The sequence below is a fragment of the Pogoniulus pusillus genome, chromosome 11 (genome assembly GCF_015220805.1).
Source record: "Pogoniulus pusillus isolate bPogPus1 chromosome 11, bPogPus1.pri, whole genome shotgun sequence".
NCBI classification, from domain to species: domain Eukaryota; kingdom Metazoa; phylum Chordata; class Aves; order Piciformes; family Lybiidae; genus Pogoniulus; species Pogoniulus pusillus.
In genome coordinates this window covers 14,517,373-14,539,444 of record NC_087274.1, presented here as the reverse complement: position 1 = coordinate 14,539,444, position 22,072 = coordinate 14,517,373, and the positions used below count along the sequence as shown (strand labels likewise).

The window sequence follows — 22,072 nt, the reverse complement described above, 5'->3', positions numbered from 1 at the left end:
GATCTGAAGCTCAGACCTTTCAGAAGGAATGGCAGAGGAGCAGGAAAGGAAGGTGTCAGCAGCATGCCCCTGTGAACAGACACCACCGAGTGGCACCACACATCTGCCAGCACCGAGAGTGAGAGAGGCTGCAGGGAGCCTGGAGACCTCACCAGCGGCAGGGAAGCCACCAGGGCACGGGGCATAAGGGCTCTGCATCACCCCTTGCTGTCGCTTTCAAAGCAGGAGCCGGGTCTGCCCTCCGGCAGCCCTCTGGCAGCCGGCAGCAGGGAGCTGCGGGGCCCCGGGCTGCGTGTGCCGAGCTGGCAGCGCCTGGTTCAGGATGGCAGGCACTCAGAAGGGCTGAAAGCTGCCGAGCTGCGGCAGGACCTGTCTCACGGCACTGTGCCTGTGGAGGGCAGGGACGGGAGGGCAGCAGCTTAGCACACCCTGCCCGCGCTGAGATGCTCCAGCAGCAGCCGGAGGCACCAGAGCCCACACAGGGCTTAGATGTTGGAGGGGGAGATAAACAACGTGAGTGATGCGACCCCAAAGCTGAGGCTTTGAGGGGTCCAATACACAAGTCCCCTTGGGCTGCACCCTGGGGTGACACAGGAGGATGCCACATTTATCTGCTGCTCCTCTCCCCTCTGCCCCACTTCGACCCATTCGCTTGCTGCTTTGTGCCGCCCTGTGCTTGGCGAGGCACAGCCAGCTGGTGAAGCCCACTCTGGGTGACCAGGAGCCTGCAGGAAGTGGAACAGCTCCTTGCCAGTGACTCAGCAGGAGCTCACACTGGCATCAGCTCCACAACCAGGGGGTTCTGGGTTTGGCTTGTGCCCAGCTGCCATGCAGGAGTTAGAAGCGCTCAGGAGGCTGAAGCTCTGCGTCTGGGGAGCAGGACAAAGTTGCACACCACCCAGGCTGGGCCAGCCTGAGCTGCAAGCAGGTTGAGCAGCTCTGAGAAGAAGGAACAGCATCGAAGCTGTGCCCCCTCACCAGAGGAGAAGAGGGTCTGCTATGGCACCCACCATGTGCCATCTGCAAAGGTGCCATGGTGAGCTAAGTGCTCAGCTGTGACCCAATCTCTTCCCATGCCATCACTGATCAGCTCTCAAGTCTCCTGAGCTGGAGCCTCCTATTTTTCACTCAGGTTATACCAAACTGGGAAGAACTGAGAGCACTCCTGGCAGCCCACAGGTACCCAAGATTACAAGATTAACCCCTGCCCTGGGCACTTACAGACAGCAGGAACTCCAGGAGCTTCAGGCCAAATAGACTGAGGCTCTTAAGCATCAGACCTGAATGTTCCTGTCATGGAATCACAGAATCATTTTGGTTGTAAAAGGTAAGATCACCAAATCCAAGCACCAACCCAGCACTGCCAGGGCACCACTGAACCATGGCCCTCAGTCCCCTACCCTGGGGCAGTTCAAGGCAAGGTTGGATGTGGCACTTGGTGCCATGGTCTAGCCTTGGGCACTGTGGTAAAGGGTTGGACTTGATGATCTGTGAGGTCTCTTCCAACCCTGGTGATACTGTGATACTGTGATACTGTGAAAGAGGCCACAGCACCGAGCCCTGGATTGCTCCACTTGGCACTGCTCCCCAGCTGGAGAGAGCTCCCAGGGACTGCTGCTCTCACTCCTTTCCTTTGCCTGGCCACTGTGATCCTGGGTAAGCTGCTGTGGGTGACCCCTGGGTAAGCTGCTGTGGGTGACCTTAGTTTAGCAGAGGGACTGGACTGGGTGATCTCCAGAGGTCCCTCCCAACCCCACCACGCAGGGATTCTGGGATTCAAGCTCCCTCTGTGCAGAGTGCAATGATCTGTGCTGTGTGCCCCACATGCTTTTGATCTCAACAGCACCCAGGGGCAGGTTCACAGGCCAGGCACACAGTCATAGGATGGTAGGGGCTGGAAGTGACCTCTGGAGATGGTCGAGTCCAAGGTTCCTGCCAGAGCAGTGTCATCCAGGGCAGGGCACACAGGAACACATCCAGGCCTTGCAAATGTCATAGGTTCAGAGAATCACAGAATGGGTTGAATTGGAAGAGACCTTCAAGCTCCAGGTGGGGTCTTAGCAGAGCAGAGGGGGAGAATCTCCAGAGAAGGAGACTCCACAGCCCCTCTGGGCAGCCTCCAGCACCCTCACACCACAGAGGTGTCTCCTCATGCTGAGGTGGAACCTCTTGTGCTCAAGTTTGTGTCCACTGTCCCTTGTCCTGTTTGTGCCCACAGTGAGTCAGAAACCACTCCTTGTTTGCCCTGCATTCTGCATTTTCATCTCAGCCCCCTCCAGTTGCCACCAGAGCAGCTGTGCAGTCCTCACCCAGCTCCCTTCTCTGGCCCCATCCACTCTACGAGCTCTTAGCTGCAGCTCCCTCTGCGCCCTGCCCAAGCCTTCATTCACAGCACAGCTCCTCAGGGAGTTCAGCTTATTCTCATCACCTATATTTGAACTGCCTCTATTTTTAGTCTCCTGCGTTCAGAGGAAGATGAGGATGAGCCTTTTATAGCCCACAGGCTCTAGGTGCATACCTTGGAGCACATCTGAAGTGAAGAGCAGTAACAGATTTGGGATCAAAGCTGTGCTACAGTTGAAACAACTGAGGCAGGCTGATGACATAAAGAGAAGAGGGGAGGGCAAAGAAGCTCCCTGACATTTCGAGGGGCTGTGCTTCCAGAGACACAGCACTGAGCTGTGTGCTCAGAGATGGCCCCAGTGGGATGGCAGAGTGAGTGGTTTCACTTAGATCTGCATCCCACTGGCTGCATTGACATAAGCAGTGCCCAGGTAGGCAAGAGGGGCATCAGCATCCTGCCCTGGATCAGCAATGCTGTGGGCAGCAGGAGCAGAGCAGGGATTGTGTCCCTGTGCTGGGCACTGGTGAGGCCACAGCTTAAGTATTGGCTTCAGTTTTGAGTCCCTTATTCCAAGAAGGACATTGAGGGGCTGGAGCATGTCCAGAGAAGCTGAGGAAGGGTCTGGAGAACAGGACTGGGGAGGAGCAGCTGAGGGAGCTGGAGGTGTTCAAGTGTGGAGAAGAGGAGACTCAGGGAGACCTCATTGCTCTCTGCAGCTCCCTGAGAGGAGGCTGCAGCCATATGGGGGTTGGACTCTGCTCCCTAGGCTCAGGTGATAGAAAGAGAAGAAAAGGTCTGGAATTGTGCCAGGGGAGGTTTAAGTTGGAGATCAGGAAGGACCTTAGAGCTGTATTTCAGTACCTGATGGGGACCTGCAGGCAGGCTGGGGAGGGACTGCTCAAAAGGCCCTCTGGGGATAGGACGAGAGGCAATGGTTTGGAACTGGAGCAGGGCAGAGTTAGGTTGGACATCAGGAGGAAGCTGTGCCCAGTGAGAGTGGGGAGAGACTGGCACAGGCTGCCCAGGGAGGTGCTTGAGGCCCATCCCTGGAACCATTCAAGCTCAGCCTTGCTGTGTCCCTGTGCAGCCTGCTCTAGCTGGAGGTGTCCCTGCTTGGCCAAGATGCCCTTGGAGGGTCCTTTCCAGCCCAACACATTCTGTGATGCTGTAATTTTCTTCAGGGGGCAGATGTGCAACAGCTCCATGGTTCAGCTCTCCACTGCCACTCAGAAGCTGGTTTCCTGTAGCAGACCCAAGCCAATGCCATTAAAATCAATTAAAAAATACCAACCCCTGGCAGAGTGAGGGCTTGGAACCAGCTCCCGAGCGGAGGAACTAGGCTGTGGTCCAGAAGCTGTATGTCAGCTATACGAAGGGCTGGCAGCAACCCAGCATCTCTCTTCATTCACTCACTGCTAGGACTACCCCAGAGTCTGAGCAACTGTCATGAAGAGATCTGTTCCTGCTTGAAGGCTTCTTGCTCCTCACATCTTGCTCAGGGCATTGTCTCATCACTTGTTCTCTGTTCTGCAGGACTCATTTCGAAGCAGAGCTGGTGACAAAGAGCTGCTTCATGTTTTCACCTCTCAGACACAAAATCACAGGTTCCAACCACCAGGCTCAGAAATTGTCACAGACCATAGATCTGGAAGCTTGTCCCCATGCAAGCAGCAGCCTCGAGGCACTGCAAGGCTTTGTCTGGGAAAGCCCCTGGAGAAACCCTCACCACTGCCATTGGATAAGGAATTTCAGTCTCTCCCCACCGTCACCGAGCACAACTTCCTGATGTCCAACCTATCTCTGCCCTGCTCCAGTTCCACACCACTGCCTCTCATCCTATCCCCATAGGCTCTTCTGAGCAGTCCCTCCCCAGCCTGCCTGCAGGTCCTCTTCAGATGTTGAAATGCAGCTCTGAGGTCTCCCTGGAGCCTTCTCTTCTCCCTGGCTGCACAGCCCCAACTCTCCCAGCCTGTCCTCACAGCAGAAGTTGTCCAGCTTCTGCTCATCTTTGTGGCCTCCTCTGGAGCCTCTCCAAGAGTTCCATGTCCTTTTTTGGGGCACAGTCCATCTGACTCCGTGGCTTGCCCACAGCTGTGTCATGTAGGCATCAGCCTGGTTTCCATGACCTCTCCCTCTCCTCCCAGGCAGCTCTCCAGAGGGCTATAAAACCCAGGAGCTGTGCAGACACTGCTGAGGAACGGCCACAGGCGTCTGGAGCCACTGCAGTATCTCAGAGAGGGGCTCCAAATGCCCTCTTGCGTCATGGAATCCTCCTGCACAGCCCTGCAGCACCTTCCACATGCCAATGATCCCATTTTCCAGGCAATACAATTAAGTGTCAGGAGATGCAAGGGTGGAAACTAATCTGGAATCAGGATGCAAAGGATCTCCAGCACGGCCACGAGGCACCAGCAGCAGCACTAGGCAGGAGCCAGGAAGAACACAAAGTGAGGCATTGGGATGCAGCAGGCCCTGCCTGGACACCTCCCCATCGATGCCAGATGTCTAACAAGTGTTTGACGAGGAGAAGGACTCAACACACCTAACCCTGCCCTTCAGCAAAGGCAGGAGTGCAAAAAAACCTACCCTCTTTGCCTGGATTAATGAACCTGCTGTGGGTGTGGGTGAGGGGGGAGGCAGGAAATTCCACCCTGGAGCTGAGTCATGGCATGGTTGGCAGCTGCCTTGGGCTGATGCTGGTTGTGACAGATGTAATCTGTCATCAGTGATACAGACAGTGAGACTGAGACACCCTCTGTGAGTCTGCAGATGATACCAAGCTGTGTGCTGGAGCTGACAAGGCTGAGGGACAGGATAGCATCCAGAAGGACCTGGACAGGCTGGGAAGTGGGCTCAGGAGAACCTCAGGAGCTTCAATAAGGCCAAGGGCAAGGTCCTGCACCTGAGTCAGGGCAATCCTCAGAAACAATGCAGTCTGGGGGCTGATAAGATTGAGAGCAGCCCTGCAGAGAAGGACCTGAGGGTGCTGGTGGGGGAGAACCTGGACAGGAGCCAGCAGTGGGCACTGTCAGCCCAGAAGGCCAAGGGCAGCCTGGGCTGCATCCAAAGCAGTGTGGGCAGAGATGGAGAGAGGGGAACCTGCCCTTCTGCTCTGCTCTGCTCTGGGGAGACCTCACCTGCAGGGCTGGGGCCAGATATGGAGCACCCAACAAAAGAAGGACCTGGAGCTGCTGGAGAGGGTCCAGAGGAGGCCACAGAGGTGATTAGAGGCTGCAGAACCTCTGCTGTGGGGATAGGCTGAAAGAGTTGGGGCTGTGCAGCCTGGAGAAGAGAAGGCTCCAGGGAGTCCTCAGAGCTGCATTTCAACATCTGAAGAGGACCTGCAGGCAGGCTGGGGAGGGACTGCTCAGAAAGGCCTGTGGGGGTAGGACGAGAGGCAATGGTTTGAAACTGGAGCAGGGCAGAGTTAGGTTGGACATCAGGAGGAAGCTGTGCCCAGAGAGGGTGGGGAGAGACTGGCACAGGCTGCCCAGGGAGGTTCTTGAGGCCCATCCCTGGAGCCATTCAAGCTCAGCCTTGCTGTGTCTCTGTGCAGCCTGCTCTAGCTGGAGGTGTCCCTGCTGCCCGCAGGGGCTTGGACAAGATGAGCTTTGAGGGTCCCCTCCAGCCCAGTGCTCTCTGGGATTCTGTAATCCTTTGGATGGATTGGATCAACAGATTGGGGAAGAATCAGCAAGCCAAAGCTGCCGCCCAAGCGACAGAGAACAGCCTCGACAGCAGGGGAGACAGCAGGAGAGAGGAATCCACATCCTCAGGCTGCTGTTGCTGATTCATTTAATAAATCTCTTCCTCCCATTCATCTCTGAATCACGTCTGCATGCCAGCAGAGCACCGAACCTGCTGCTTCCTGAGCTGCTGCTGGGAAAGTGGCAGCCTGGGCTCTCCAAAGGGGTGTGGGAAAGGAGAGGGTGGAAAACGTGTGGAGGAAGGTGGCAGCCAGGGCACGTTCACAGAGTCACAGGAGGCGCTGGGTTGCAATGGACCTTCAACACCATCCAGCTCCAGCTCCCTGCCATGGGCAGGGAAGCCTCCCACCAGCACAGGCTGCTCAGGGCCTCATCCAGCCTGGCCTTGAGCACCTCCGAGCAGGGCACAGCATCCCCTTCCAGATACCCCCTCCTGCTCCACCAGGCTGCCTCCCGTTCAGGCTGTGTGAAAGCCTGCAGCAGGCTGATGTTATAAATCCTCCCAGGTGTCTGCAGGAGGATTAGTTTGCACAGATCTGTCAGTAGGAAAATGTCACCAACGTTCTGCAGCTTGTAAAAACCACAGTGGGAAGGGGAAAAACCCACAAGAGAAGCAGCACAGTGAATGGGCAGATTAAGACACTTTAGGAAGGACACGACCAGGCCCTCCTATTGCCACAGCATGTCCCCTACACCCATTCTAGATGCATAGAAGAGGGAAGAGGACTCCAGGATCATGAAGTTCAGCTGATAACCTAACACTGCCAATCACCAACACACTGTGGGGCTGAAGCAGGGACAGAGAAGGGCAACAAAGCTGAGGAAAGGTCTGGAGAGCAGGGCTGGGGAGGAGAAGCTCCGGGGGGGAGGGTTCAGCCTGGAGAAGAGGAGGTTGAGGGCAGAGCTCATTGCTCTCTGCAGCTCCCTGAGAGGAGGTTGCAGGAAGGTGAGGGTTGGGCTCTGCTCCCTAGGAACAAGCAACAGGACAAGAGGAAATGGCCTCAGGTTGCACCAGGGGAGGTTTAGGTTGGACACTAGAAGAAACACCCTCCCTGAAAGAGTTCTCAAAGCCTGGAGCAGGCTGCCCAGGGAGGTGGCTGAATCCCCTTGCCAGAGATATGGTTCTGTGGGCCATGGTTTGCAAGCAGCCTTGGCAGAGCTGGAGAATGGGTGGACTGGAGGATCTCAAAGGTCTGTTCCAACTGCAATGATTCTAGGATCCTGCCACTGACAAATCTTCCTAAGAGTCACACAAGCATGGATTTGGCAGTGCTGGCTTGGGCACATGCAGACTTAGTCCTGAGTCATTTGCTCTGTTCTGCTCTCTCCACACAGAGGAAAGGCATCACCTTCCAGAGGGAGCAGCAAAGACATCGTGCTGGGAAAACTCTGGAGCTCCCAGGAGACAGAGATGTGAAAGTGGAGCTGCCACCCACCTCAGCTGGCTGAGACACTGCAGCAGCTCAGGAGATCTTGGTTGCTAAGCATGATCTGGAGATGCATTTGTCCTCTTTGATGCTTGCCTTTGTAGGAGGCTCTCTGACAAGCAAGCTACAATGCTCAGCTCTCCCATGAAGCAAGCTGCTGATTTGCCTTGCTGAGTGGCCCTAGTGACATTAGCCCCTCCACTGGCTGTGGGCTGGCTGGGGGGGGGGTACTCCCAGAAGTGGTCTGATTCTGCAGAAGGCTGCAGGGCACTACCCAGTGAGGGGTAAGTGTGCCCATGGCCTGGCAGCACAAGTCAATGGTGAGGGAGATCCTTCAGCCCACTGACAGATAGGCAAGTGTTAGGGAGCCAGGACACATGAGGGTGCCCCCAGCATAAGAGGGTCATGAGGCTGCTGCAGCAGGTCCAGAGGAGGCCATGAAGATGATCAGATGCTACAAAGGACAGGCTGGGAGAGTTTGGGCTGTGCAGCCTGGAGAAGAGAAGGCTTCAGGGAGACCTCAGAACAGCCTGCCAGTACCTGAAGGGGCTCCAGGAGACCTGGGGAGGGACTTTGGACAAGGGCAGGGGGTGCCAGGCCAAGGGACAATGGCTTTGAGCTGGGAGAGGGGAGACTGAGAGTGGAGATAAGGAAGAAATTCTTGGCAGTGAGGGTGGGGAGAGACTGGCACAGGCTGCCCAGGGAACTGTGGATGTGCCCTGCCTGGAGGTGTTGAAGGCCAGGCTGGCTGAGGCCTTGAGCAGCCTGTGCTGGTGGGAGGTGTCCCTGGGCATGACAGGGGATTGGGACAGGATGATTTTGAAGGTCCCTTCCAACTCAACCCAGCCTGTGACTCTATGAGTATCTCATGTGCCAAGGAGTGGGATGTATTGATCAGGTGGCAAAGGATGAGGCTGTAGCTGGGTGTGTGGCTAGCTGGGTATAAGGTCCTACAGCAGCACAAGTGCCATGGTCCAGGCACCAGGCACAGTCTCAAACAGAAGCAGCTCAGGCTGCACAGCTGTGCCTCACATGGAGCTGTCCCAGCAACAGAGTGCCCTGAGCAGCTTCACAGATGCAGGAGGTGCAGGCAGGCAAATGCCACAGTCAGGCTCTAAATCCTGCTCCAACCCCAGCAAGCATGCCACAAGAAAATGTGACTGTGGGAGCTCTTCTTGCTCAGCCACCAGGCTGCCTTCTCTGCACCAACAGAGCCCAGCTGGCCTTGGAAGCTCTCCACATAAGGAGACTCCACAACCTCTCTGGGCAGCCTGCTCCAGGCCCCCAGCACCCTCACAACAAACAACTTTCCCCTCCTGCTCAGGTGGAACCTCCTGGGTGCCAGTCTGTGCCCATTGTCCCTTGTCCTGTCCCTGGGCACCACTGACCGAAGCCTGGTCCCAGCCTCTTGCCCCGCAGCTGTCAGACAATGATGAGAACCCCATCATGAGTTTCCCTGCCTGCCAGCACTGCTGGAGAACACTCCAGGTAGATTTTTATTCAGTGGGATGTTCATACCAATAAATTTTAATGTGATACATGAAGAAAAGAAACTCCTGCAGATGCTCTATCTCAGAACACAGCTCCCAGTGAGCCCAAGAGCAGTGGGGATTTGCAGCCCTCAGCCAGAAGGGTTCCATAGTGCCTTTGGACAGGCTCTGAGCACTCTTGGCTCTTCCTGAGTTTTCCACACACACTTTCTTGCATCTCCTGCAGGATCTAGCACAAACTACTATGAAACGAGGAGAAACTAGGAGAAAGCTAGGGGAAAGCTGGGGGAAAGCTGGGAAACAGGAGAAACTAGGAGATGGCAGGAAAAGACCAGCCCTGTTTGTCCCTGTGAAATGACTCTGCAGCAGAGAAGTCTGAAGCCCCAGATCCTCCTGCCCCACCATTCCCTGCCCTTTACACTGGTTCCAGCTGGCAAATGAGGCTTTTCCAGAAAACAGCAACACCAGTTCAGTGACAGTGACAAACCATGGAAAAAGCACCCATGGGAACAGGCAACCACAGTGAGGGAAGAAGTCCTAAGAAGCACTGGGCTGGAAGAGACCCTGAAAGCTCATCTTGTCCAAGCCCCTGCAAGCAGCAGGGACACCTCCAGCTAGAACAGGCTGCACAGAGACACAGCAAGGCTGAGCTTGAATGTATCCAGGGATGGGCCTCAAGCACCTCCCTGGGCAGCCTGTGCCAGTCTCTCCTCACCCTCTCTGGGCACAACTTCCTCCTGATGTCCAATCTAATTCTGCCCCAGTTTCAAACCATTGCCTCTCGTCCTACCCCCACAGGCCTTTCTGAGCAGTCCCTCCCCAGCCTGCCTGCAGGTCCTCTTCAGATGTTGAAATGCAGCTCTGAGGACTCCCTGCAGCCTTCTCTTCTCCAGACTGCACAGCCCCAACTCTGCCAGCCTATCCCCACAGCAGAGGTTCTGCAGCCCTCTGTGCATCTTTCAGCTGCCTTCCTCTGCTGGCTAACAGACCTAGCCCCACATGACTGCTCTCTTGCTAGGGAGAGGCAGAAGTGCCTAATGTTCACACAGTGATCATCAGAGGTGCTGGTGTCACCCAGGTGTGAGAACCTAAAGCTACATGATCAGAGTAACATGTCTAACTTGTGGCTAGCTGACATCAGACGAGTTCAGCCTTGCTCTGTGTCTCACCGTGGACACTTTCCATGACCTAAAGATTTTGGATTCATTCCTAGACCATCCTGACAGAGTGACAGTGAAGTCTTTTACCATGGCTTGAAGAACAGACTCTGTAGTGATTTTATAGAGCGAAATGCCAGGCAGTGATGCATTGCCCAATGGAGTGTCATGTAGGAATCATAAATCACAATCCTGCAGGAGCCTCTGGATGTCAGACACGTGGAGATGCTGCTTTGGTATCCATGGTAGTTTGGCATGTCTCACGTCTTTGTCTTCTGCCCAGAATAGATTAGCTCCTAAATATTACTCAGCACTTGGAGTTCTGCCACAGGATGGAAGACAGCTGAGAAAACACCAAAACTGTGTCTCCCACTGCAAAGAAATACTGAGATAAACTGCCCTGCCTCAGAGCAAGCCCTCTGCCACGGGGGTGGGACAGCAAGGAAGGCTGAGGTTCCTTGGCTAGTGGTAGCTGAGGTGGAGATCTTCACTCATGCACTGACACTCAAGTAAAGCTCAGCTGAAGCTCACAGCCCTTGCTGGAGCTCCCATCTCTCCTGCCTACACACATGCAGCTGGCTTCAGCCTGAACACAGGGAATCTACTGTGCACTGTCCCCAGGAATCACCCAAGGACAGCCCCTGAGCCACCTGTGACACCCAAGGTCCCTGCTTGCAGCACAGAGAGAGGCAACCACAGGCTCCCGAGGCGAGGAGCACTGCAGGCAGCTGTGCAGGGAGATGCTCTGCTGCAGCACCCCTGTGGGTGCTGAGCCCTAAGGCAGGCTGCAGAGTGAGCATGGATTTGCCCGTACACAGATAGGAATGAACATTATGGCACTGTTCAAACACAAGGGGGATTGACAGGTAGCTGGAGAGCAAATTCCAAGGCCTCTCCACTCTCCTATGTCCATGAGCAGCCTGGACAGAATTTGATTTCTTCAGACACCAAAAGCCTTTTCTTCCCTTCAGAAAGCACCACCCTGCTGCTGGCTGCTGGAAGAGGTGGTACAGAGAGAGTCTGGACTCCCACTGCCCATTCTCCCACCTTGCCAGGGGTAGGAAATGTGCTCTGTGGGGCCTCCAGCACAGCCAGTGGAAAAGATGTGAAATACAGCTACAGAAGAAGAGAGCTCCTGAGACTTTTCAGGCAAAGCAGGAAAGCAGGTTTGGTTCTTATCTAGGGAGGAAGAGTGGAGAGCAGTGCAGGGAACTGCTTCTCTGAGAGCAAAGAGGGTCTATGGCCCTGCCTGGGGCCATCCCTGTGGCTGATGAAGGCTATGGGGACACAGCACCCTCAGCACTCCTCCACTGGGCCACCTTTGCTCTCTCTCACCCTAAAGACACTGCTACTGTATGACAGGGCTGCAAGACTCCTTCTGGCTGAGGAGGAGGCGGCAGGGAAAGACCTTGTGTGAAACACCAGCCATGAGCTCCTCCTCCACCCACTCCATTTCACTTCCCAAGCCCTCCTGAAGGTTGCTGGTGGTTTTCCCTGGAGCAGTGGCAGGCTGGAGTTGCAGGGTGATTGGATTACAAGTCCCACGGGTGCTGCCTCAGCCTCAGTAAACTTTATTTAAGCAGACACAGACATACACAGACAATATACAGAGAGTTTGTTTGCTTCTTCTCTGACAGTTCTACAGGACCAACACCGCTGCGGATGACACTCGTGGAGAGATTGGGGGAAAGAAAAGTGCAGGAGATGTTAGGAAAAAAAAATAAAAGGAAAACGCCAAAAGAAAGGTCTTTTAATCATCTGTGAGTGGTGGTGGTGGTGGTGGTCATCCACAGGAGCAACAGAGGTGAGTTCAACCAGGCGAGCACAAGGACACATCTCCACATACAGTACATTGGCTCTACAAAGGCATCTCCACATACATTGCGTCTAGATAAGTGTACAACAGTCTCAGAGGTCAGCAGGACACAAAACCAAACGGGCACTGGCATGGCACATGCTGGCACTCTCAGCTGGGCAACCCACTGCCAGCACACCAGAGCCACTGGCTCAGGGCTGGGAGGGGTAGACAGAAAGATGCTCCAAACACAGCCTCACCAGAACACACAGAACTCACCGAACGGGCAGCAAGGGCATCGCGACCGAAACAAAAGAGGTAACAATGGACACTCAGCTGAGGTTCTGGTGAGCAGCCACAGAGCTCTCAGCTCTTGGGCCACCACAGCTCCAGGGCTGACAGAGCTGCAGGTGCCTCTGGACATAGATTGGATACACAGTACATGGACACAGAACAGACACAGAGCAGAAGGTGTATATTTGTGTGTGCTCAGGTTTGTACATTATATCACAGCTCAGCACAGAAAGGAGAGGGGTTAGGACCTAAAAAGAACTCGGTTTATAAAATAGTCATTGCAGCCCCCCTCAAAGAAAAAGAAAGGAAAAGAAGCCCTAGAGTCAACCAAAAGCCACCCAAAGAGCTCTGGAGGTGACATCTGCCTGCCCTCGGACAGCACCAGCACCTTCCTCACCCCCGCTGGAATGAGGGCAGCATGAGGCCAGGTGGCAACCATGCACCCAGGGAAACACAAAGCAGCATAAGTCCACACACAGGGGAACTGCAAAGTCAAGGAGTGGAGTCTGGAGCCCCTATGCCCAGCTCAACACTCTGCCACCACCTCCCTCGCTAGGATTTCAAAGGCTCTGCCAGGAGCACAGGGTTTGACCTGCAGCAATGTTTGCCAGACTAAAGCTCCTGCCTGCAGCCCAGCACTGTTAGCTCAGAGCACTTAGAACTCAGCTTCTGAGTTACAGCTTTTGCTTTTTTTTGTTCTTTCTTTCTTTCCTTTTCTTTTTTTTTTCCAATTTTATTTAAAACATTCTTTTTATTTAACAAAAAATTGTTTCCACTGTACCCTTCGTGTGTCCTCTTCCTAATGTGACAAAGCCAGAGGAGATGAAGTTATGCAGATCTGGTCCTCCACTCCGGTAAATATCCTTCCCATAGTGACCTGCCAAGGGAAAGGAAACAGAGAGCTTAGTCAGTGTGCAGCAGACAGGGCTGGGGTGGAGAAGGAGCATAAAGCTTATCCAGCTCCAACTCCCTGCGATGCCCAGGGACACCTCCCACCAGCACAGGCTGCTCAAGGCCTCATCCAGCCTGGCCTTCAACACCTCCAGGCAGGGCACATCCACAGCCTCCCTGGGCAGCCTGTGCCAGTCTCTCTCCACTCTCACTGCAAAGAATTTCTTCCTCATATCCACTCTCACTCTCCCCTCTCCCAGATCAAAGCCATTGTCCCTCGCTTGTTCTGGCACTCCCAGCCCTTGCCCAAAGTCTCTCCCCAGCTCTCCTGGAGCCCCTTCAGGTACTGGCAGACTGCTCTGAGTTCTCCCTGCAGCCTTCTCTTCTCCAGAATGCACAGCTCCAACTCTCTCAGCCTGTCCCCACAGGAGAGGGTCTGCAGCCTCTGATCATCTTGGTGGCCTCCTCTGGACCCTCTCCAGCAGCTCCAAGTACTGCTTGTGCCAGTGGTACCAAATTCTGGCCAGAGCCCATCCCAGGCTTTACCACCACATGAGCACATTAAAGGTCTTCAGAAGAGGCACAGAGACGTCACTGCAGTGAGGGGTCCAAAGCTGAGCCCAGGATTCAAGGTCCAGCCTCACTCATGTCCTGTTGGAGGAGATGATGTCTTAGCACAAAGGCAAAGGTGCAGACATCACTCCTGCCCATCCATGCTGACCTAGGTGCCCAGTAGCTACCAAGTTTTGTCATTTCACAGCATCACAGAACCTTAGAGGATGGAAGGGACCTCCAGAGATCATCCAGTCCAATCTCCTTGCCAAGGCAGCATCACCCAGGGTAGTCCACATAGGAATGCATCCAGGTGGGTTTAGAAAGTCTCCGGTGGAGGAGACTCCACAAACCTCTCTGGGCAGCCTGCTCCAGGCCTCCAGCAGCCTCACACCAAAGAAGTTTCTCATGCTGAGGTGAAACCTTCTCTCTTCCAGTTTGTATCCATTGCTCCTTGGCTTATTGCTGTGCACCACCCAGACACTGATCCCCAGTCCTCAGGTATTGTTAGACCTTGATCAGATCCCCTCTCAGCCTTCTCCTCTCTGGACCAATCAGCCCCAGGGCTCTCAGTCTCTCTCCACAGGGCAGATGCTCAGGTGCCCCAGTCACTCTTGTGGTTCTCCACTGGACTCTCTCCAGCAGGTCTCTCTCCTGCACTGAGGAGCCCAAAACTGGACACAGAGGGGGAGAAGAACCTCCCTAGCCCTGCTGGCCACACTTTTCCTGATGCCCCCCAGGATGCCATTGGCTCTCCTGGCCACAAGGGCACATTGCTGCCCATGCAGAACTTGCTGTCCACCAGCACCTCAAGAGCTTTCTCCATTTAGCTTTGATATTCTCTGACCATTGACTGCCACCCCTGGATGGCTTCTCCAGGGCAGTAGTCTCCCACAGAACACCTCCTAGGAGCTTTTTCAGTCCATGTCAACAGTGTAGGTTCAGGAGCCACCCAGCTTCTGAATAATGCAATCTAATATTCAAGAACAAGGCCTTCTGCCTTCCTGTTACCATGCACAGCTCTGAAATGAGGACACAGATAATTTTTCAGATAGTCTTTATCATCTCCTCCCTTTTTCATGTTGCTAATTTTGCTGTTCCTTTTATTTCAGAAAAAGGCAGAGATAAGATAGGTGCAGGGGAGGGAGAGAAGGCAGCCGCAGGGGCTGGGAATGCAGCTCCCTCCCTGCTCAGTCTCTATCTCCTCCAAGCCCTTCTGCACAAGTCCCACGTGCAGTGCTGTGCCTCTGAGCCATGGTGGCTGTCAGCAGGACAGATGGTCCAGAGCATGGCACTCGAGCAGGAGAGCTGAGGCAGGAAAGTCTGGGGAGAGCCAAATGGACATCAGGGATCCAGGTGGAAATGGAGCCTGGGGCCATGTCCTGCCTGGCTCCTGTTGTAGCTGACAGATGCTGCAGCCTCCACTCTTCTCCCTAGTGTCAAGTTAGAGGAGGAGAGGAAATGTCCTGAAATTGTGCCAGGAGAGGGTTAGGTTGGAGATGAGGAAGAATTTCTTTGCTGCAAGAGTAGTCAGGGATTGGCAGAGGCTGCCCAGGGAGATGGTGGAGTCCCCATACCTGGAGGCGTCTCAGAAAGGTGTGGCCATGGCACCACCCACCAAGGGCCATGGTTTAGTGGCCATGGTGGTGCTGGGTTGCTGGATGATCTGGATGATCTCAGAGGCCTTTCCAAACCCATACAATTCCAAGAGTCTGTGGTTCTATTCTTCCAGCCCTGAAGCCAAACACCATTTGTTTTCAAGCACTTCCAAGACCTCTAGCATCAGTGTGAGAAGTCAGAGCAACTTGGGGATCTTAGCAGTCTGCAAAGTCCTCCTCCTCTTAGCCAACCATTTCACCCCAGCATGCCAGCTGCTGCTGACTTTGCAGGCCATTACTCCTGACATCAGCGTCTACCTTGTGTAGCAGTGGGCTGAGGGGAAGCACCCACCAAGGTCTGAACTGTCCCTAATGTCCCACTGCCCTGCCCTGCCATGGCTCCAAACCACACTTCCCAGTCAGGAAGGACACCAGCAGCTGTCACACAGTCACAGAATGGGTTGAATTGGAAGGGGCCTCAAAGCTCATCCAGCTCCAACCCCCTGCCATGCCCAGGGACACCTCCCACCAGCACAGGCTGCTCAAGGCCTCAGCCAGCCTGGCCTTCAGCACATCCAGGCAGGGCACAGCCACAGCCTCCCTGGGCAGCCTGTGCCAGTCTCTCCCCACCCTCACTCTCAACAATCTCTTCCTCATCTCCACTCTCAGTCTCCCCTCTCCCAGCTCAAAGCCACTGTCCCTCATCCTGGCACTCCCAGCCCTTGTCTAAAGTCCCTCCCCAGCTCTCCTGCAGCCCCTTCAGATACTGGAAGTCTGCTCTGAAGTCTCCCTGGAGCCTTCTCTTCGCCAGGCTGCGCAGCCCCAAGTCTCCCAGCCTATACCCACAGCAGAGGTTCTGCAGCCCTCTAATCATTTCTGTGGCCTCCTGTGGACCCTGTCCAACAGCTTCATGCCCTTCTTGTGCAGGTGCACCAAGCCGTGGCCAGTGTCTAGGCCAGCCCAGGCTTTACCACCACATGAGCATGTTGAAGATCCTAGGAGGAGGCTCAGAGGCGACAGGCAGATGATGCTGAGACTTGTGACAAATGTCTGTGCCTGTCTAATAGAAGAAGCTTCCCACTCCCTTCTCTCACATATTTATTTTTGGTCAAGGGTCATCTTCTCAAAACACATATAAAGTGTTTCTGCAGAGTTGGGAGTGTTGGGAGCAAGACAGTTTTCTTCTTGCAGTTACAGCAGTACAAGCTGGTAGTAAAAACCTTTAAATGTGGAGGCATCCACTCATAAATTGGCTGAGAAGAGAGTCTCCAGGAATAAAAGACCAAACCCAACCATAGTATAGAAGAGGAAAAAAAAAAAAAGGTTTTCTTCTTCCATAGGTAAGATAATGGAGAGATGTGATGCTGAGGGACGTGGTACGGATCCAGAGCTGGTGGAGTTACAGAATCACAGGACATACCAGGTTGAAGGGACACCTCCAGCTGTAGCAGGCTGCGGAGGGACACAGCAAGCTTGAATGGCTCCAGGGATGGGCCTCAACCACCTCCCTGGGCAGCCTCTGCCAATATTTCAGTTCCCTTGTTGTGCAGAACTTCCTTCTGATGTCCAACCTAAATCTAATAGTGGGACTTAAGGATCTTGAAGTCTTTTCAAACCCAAACAGTTTTATGAGTCTCTGATTCCATGATGGATCTGTCTCTCCCCACTTCACTCTTGCTGTGCTCTTGGAAAAGGTTTGGAGACATTTGCCTCTGGAGACCTTTGCCTCTTGGAGACCTTTGCCTCTTGAAGACCTTTGCCTCTGGAGACCTTTGCCTCTTGGAGACCTTTGCCTCTTGGAGACCTTTGCCTCTTGGAGACCTTTGCCTCTGGAGACCTTTGCCTCTAGGAAAACTTTGCCTCTGGAGACCTTTGCCTCTTGAAGACCTTTGCCTCTAGGAGACCTTTGCCTCTGGAGACTTTGCTTCAGAGTTGCTGGATGCTGTCCTTGCTTTAGGGGATATTTCTTCTTGTGCTGGGAGGTGCAGAGATGCTGGTGGCTGCAGTGCCAGACTCCCTTTCATTGCCTTCTCTCCCTTATCTCAGGCATGCTGCATTTTTGCTTTCCACAGTGCCAGTCTCTGCTCCCAGCCCATCGATTTCTGTGCTCTCAGGGCCAGCTGCTGTGGTGAGTGACACAGCACCGGTGCCAGGCACTTACCATCTTAAACGAGGATGGAAGAAACACACAAATATCTGTGGGTGCCTCTAGCTGGAATCAGCTCTTTCATATGTCTCTTTGGAGAATCTCTTTAAGACAGAGATCAGAGCAGGAGAAGTATAGCAGGGGAAAAAAAGGCAAACATTTATGAGCAGACTGAAGCTCATTCATCAGCCATTTGCTCTCTGAACCTCTCTCTGCCCCTTCTTGGAGTACAGAGAAGTTAAATTAAACCCTTCCTGTGATAGCAGCCCATTAGCATCTGAACAGCAGCTGGGTGTTCCCAGGAGAAACTTGAATTTGCAGACTTCAAGTAACAAGAGTTTGGCCTTTTTAAGGACACAGCATAAGATGCTGCACTTCTTTTACAAGTGGTGGTTGTTTTATCCCTGCGCACTTCTGATGCTGCTTTCATGGTGTGAAAACGCTGGTACTTGGCCGTGTACTTCTAGAAGAGCCTTGGGGGCTGCTGTGGGCCAAGCTGAGGCATTCAAACAGACTTCCACATCCACTTCTTGGGGGAGATGTTTCATGCTAGAAGTGAACGTTCCTTGTACCTTACAAACTGCATGGCCTCAGCAGAGCTCAAGCAGCTCAGGCATAAGCAGGCAAGAGCAGCCAAGTGCATACAGGGCTCTGCCAGCTTGGAACACATCCTTGTGACTCTCTCCATCGGGGTTCTTCTCCTCCTGCTTTCACCTCACTGCTGAGCCCGACCACAGCTCACAGTCTCAAGCTGTGCCAGGAGAGGTATAGGCTTGATATTAGGAGGAAGTTGTTGGCAGAGAGAGTGATTGGCATTGGAATGGGCTGCCCAGGGAGGTGGTGGAGTCGCCGTGCCTGGAGGTGCTCAAGAAAAGACTGAATGGGGCACTTAGTGCCATGGGCTGGTTGACTGTATAGGGCTGGGTGCTAGGTTGGAGTGGATGAGCACCCTGGAGGTGCCTTCCAACCTGGCCGATTCTGTGATTCTATGAATGGTTTGGGCAGGAAGGGATCTTCAAAGCTCCTCCAGTGCAACCCCCGCAGCCAGCAGAGACATCCCCAACCACAGCAGGCTGATCACAGCCCCAGACACCCTGACCTGCACTGGTGCCAGCCATGGGGCAGCTCCCACCTCTCTGCCCAGCCTGGGCCAGGCTCTCCCCTCCCTCAGGGACAAACATTTCTCCCTTCTCTCCACTCTCAATCTCCCTCTGTCAGTTCAAACCCTCCCCCCTTGTCCTGGCACCACAGGCCCTGCTCAAAACTCTGTCCCCAGCTTTCTGCTCAGCCTTGAAGCACTGCAAGGCCTCCAGAAGGTCTCCCTGGAGCTTCTCTTCTCCAGACTGCCCAAGCCCAACTCTCAGCCTGGCCTCACAGCAGAGCCCTTCCAGCCCTGCCAGCACTGCTGTGGCCTCCTCTGGCCCTGCTCCAGCAGGTCCCTGTCTGTGCTGAGGGCTCCAGAGCTGCCCCAGCACTGCAGGGAGGTCACAGCAGAGCAGAGCAGAGGGGCAGGATCCCCTCCCTGTCCCTGCTGCCCACACCGCAGTGTCCTGCCCAGGCAGCACAGGTTAACTCTCTCTGGGGCAGGGTGGAAGCTGTGCAAGGTCACACCCTTGCACAACAGCCCAAGTGCAGCACTGCAGCAGGCACCCAGCAGAGGCCGTGTCCCCCCCCCACGCCTCTGCCTGCCTGTCTGCAAAGGGAGTTTCTCTGCCTGTGAAGCACAGGGGGTGGTGGGTGAATGAAAAGCTGTGTGGAGGAGCCAGATTGGGTTGTGCTGGAGCCTCACAACACACACTGCCTCTGAAGCAAAGCAGCCACCCACCTCCTGAGCTGATGCCATGGAACATGCTGCCTTCCCATACAGCATTTCTCCAGAGACTCTGCATCTCTAACGGGGGCATGGGTAGCACAACATTTAACCCAAACTCCACCACGCTAGGACTTGGAAGGGTCCTCCAGAGGTCATCCAGTCCAACCCCCTGCCATAGCAGCATCACACAGGGCAGGCAACACAGGTACATGTCCAGGCTTCAGAGCTCCATGCCTGACTCCCTGGAGGAGAGATCTCCTGCTCTTGGAGTTCTCCAGCTCTGGAGGAGAGCTCTGCTCTGGAGGTGTTCTCCTGCCCTTGAGGAGAGAACTTCTGCTCTGGAGGAGAGTTCTATACTCTCACTCCCTGCTCTCTTTACACCTCCGGACAGCAGCTCCAGTGCCTGCCTCAGACCTGCACAAGCACTCAGGGCTCTTCATTAACGAGGATGAGGACTGCAGCAAGGTGTCTGCTGCTGAACCCAGTGAAGACTGAAACACAAGAAATTTCCACAAGAAACTGGCACAGGCTGCCCAGAGAGGCTGTGGCTGTGCCCTGCCTGGAGGTGTTGAAGGGCAGGCTGGCTGAGGCCTTGAGCAACCTGTGCTGATGGGAGGTGTCCCTGCCCAAGGCAAGGGGGTTGGAGCTACATGACCTTGAAGGTCTCTTCCAGCCCAACCCATTCTGTGCTTCTTTGATCTTGGCGTCCTGGCACTGTGTGGGCTGCAGGTTAACAGAGGCAACAAGGACAAGAAAAGGGATGTCACTGACACATCTCCTTTTTCTGCCCTACAAACACCAGACACACAGGAGCCAGCTGGCACCTCTCTTTGCATCAGAGGCAGAGCAAAGGCCACCACAGTCTGTGTCTCCTGCTGCAGTCCCACAGCTCCAGACCAGCCCTGCCTGCAGCCTGCCAGTGTGCACACCAGGCAGCAGTGGCAGGGGTTCAGTGGTGCTTAGGGTGAGCCGGCAGCAGCGTGCAGCCAGACACGGGCAGCAAGTCCCCCACGCCAGAGCAGCACAGAGCTCCCTCTGCCCTCTGATGCTCTGTGGGCTCAGGAGAGCTGAGTTCCATCTGCCCTGCCCCAGCCCTGTGAAAGCCAGCTCAGCTTTCCCCTCTCCTGCAAAACAACTTCCTTCTTCTTCTCCCTCCTGCTCATGCTGAACCTTTCTCATACCCTGCCCTGCTCCATCACCCTGTGACTGCTGACCGCAGAGCCCTGCTTAGGCCAGCCCCATGGTGCCACCTGGCCGTGGGCTGTGCTGAACAGATTACAGGGAGGGGGGCCTTGTCCACCTCCTCTCCTGGAGGAATGATCTTCCAGGTCAAGCTCTCTGTAACCCCTACAGGTCCACAAGGCTTTTGTGATGTTTCTGAAAGAGAGCAGCCACCTGAGCAACCAGAGCCAGGGCTTGCCCACCGTGAGCCAGGCAGCCCTGTGGCACTGGGGCTGGCTTGACCAGCTGGGTGGGCTCCACCAAGCACATGGCTCTTGCATGCCTGACTGTCCATGGCACAAACTCAGGTCAGGGTCACTGCCAAGCCAAGGAGGAACTTGGGGTTCAAAACAGAGCAAGAGGAATATTCCAACTGGGAGCTTGGGAGATCCTTATTTTCCTGTTGCTTTGTTTCAGTGGGACTTCTGCCTTCTCAGCCTTCAGAATGACTTGTGTCACCTCTTCCAGCCTTCATCACAAGCAGGAAGGGTGAAGGCTTGATCTTCACAACTGCCTACTGGAGCTCCTAAGCGCAGTGGCCGGGCAGGAGCTGTGCTCTCTGCAGACCTGCACACTGGAAGGCTGCTCACCGAAGCTAGAAGCTGTGCTGGCTTTCTGCTAAGTGACCAAGGGAACCTCTCCTGCCCTTGGCTGCTTGCTCTCTGAACTACACCAACTGCCCCTGACACTGCAATCCCTTGCAAGCCACAATAATCCCAGAATCCAGCATGAGGGGGTTGGAAGGGACCTCTGGAGATCTTCCAGTCCCACCCCCAGCTCAAGCAGGGCACCCACAGCAGCTTGCCCAGCAGCACAATGCCCAGCTAGCCTTGGAAGCTCTGCACACAAGGAGACTCCACAACCTCTCTGGGCAGCCTGCTCCAGGCCCCCAGCACCCTCACAACAAACAACTTTCTCCTCCTGCTCAGGTGCAACCTCCTGGGTGCCAGTCTGTGCCCATTGCTCCTTGTCCTGTCCCTGGGCACCACTGACAAGAGTCTGGCCCCAGCCTCTTGCTCCCCACAGCTCCTTCAGCTCTGCTGAGCATTGCTCAGCTCCCCTATGAGGTTGCTCTCCTGCAGGCTCTCAGCCCCAGGGCTCTCAGCCTTTGCTCCTCCCAGAGCTGCTCCAGGCCCCTCAGCAGCTTTGCAGCCTCCCCATGACTCTCTCCAGCAGTTCCCTGTCCCTCTTGAACTTGTCCCTCAGAACTAGACCCAGGACTCCAGACATGGCCTCCCTAGGGCAGGGCAGAGGGGCAGGAGAACATCCCTTGACCTGCTGGCCACACTCTTCATCATACACCCCAGAAAGCCTTTGGCCTTCTTGGCCACGAGGACACATTGCTGGCTGGTGGTGAACTTGTCCAGCAGCACACTCAGGTGCTTCTCTACAGAGCTGCTTTCTAACAAGCTCTAAGAGGCTTCAGGAAACATCACTTTTAGGTTCTATTAAGGTAAAAAATGACTATGTGAAGGTAAAATACAGCAGCACAATGCTGGAAGGTCTTGGCAGCAACAAGCATTGTGGCTGACAGAAATACAGTGATGAGTTCATATTCTGCTGAGATGTCTAAGTAACAACACTTCCAAAGGGAGAGGATTAAACTGATAGGAAAATGAAATACAGCACTTCTGCAG

At 54.6% G+C, this 22,072-nt stretch overlaps 1 protein-coding gene across 3 annotated transcripts in view; it reads right to left on the bottom strand.

The window, feature by feature from the left end:
- Nucleotides 1-22,072, bottom strand: part of SHISA6 (shisa family member 6) — a 233,431-nt gene that overhangs the window by 169,754 nt on the left and 41,605 nt on the right. For all 3 annotated transcript variants that reach the window (XR_010303995.1, XM_064151161.1, XM_064151162.1), the window contains exon 4: nt 12,996-13,091. Coding sequence is in view for 2 of the 3 variants with exons in the window: in XM_064151161.1 (XP_064007231.1) it covers nt 12,996-13,091 (96 nt within the window). In the remaining variant the exon portion in view is untranslated. The remainder of the gene's footprint in view (nt 1-12,995; nt 13,092-22,072) is intronic.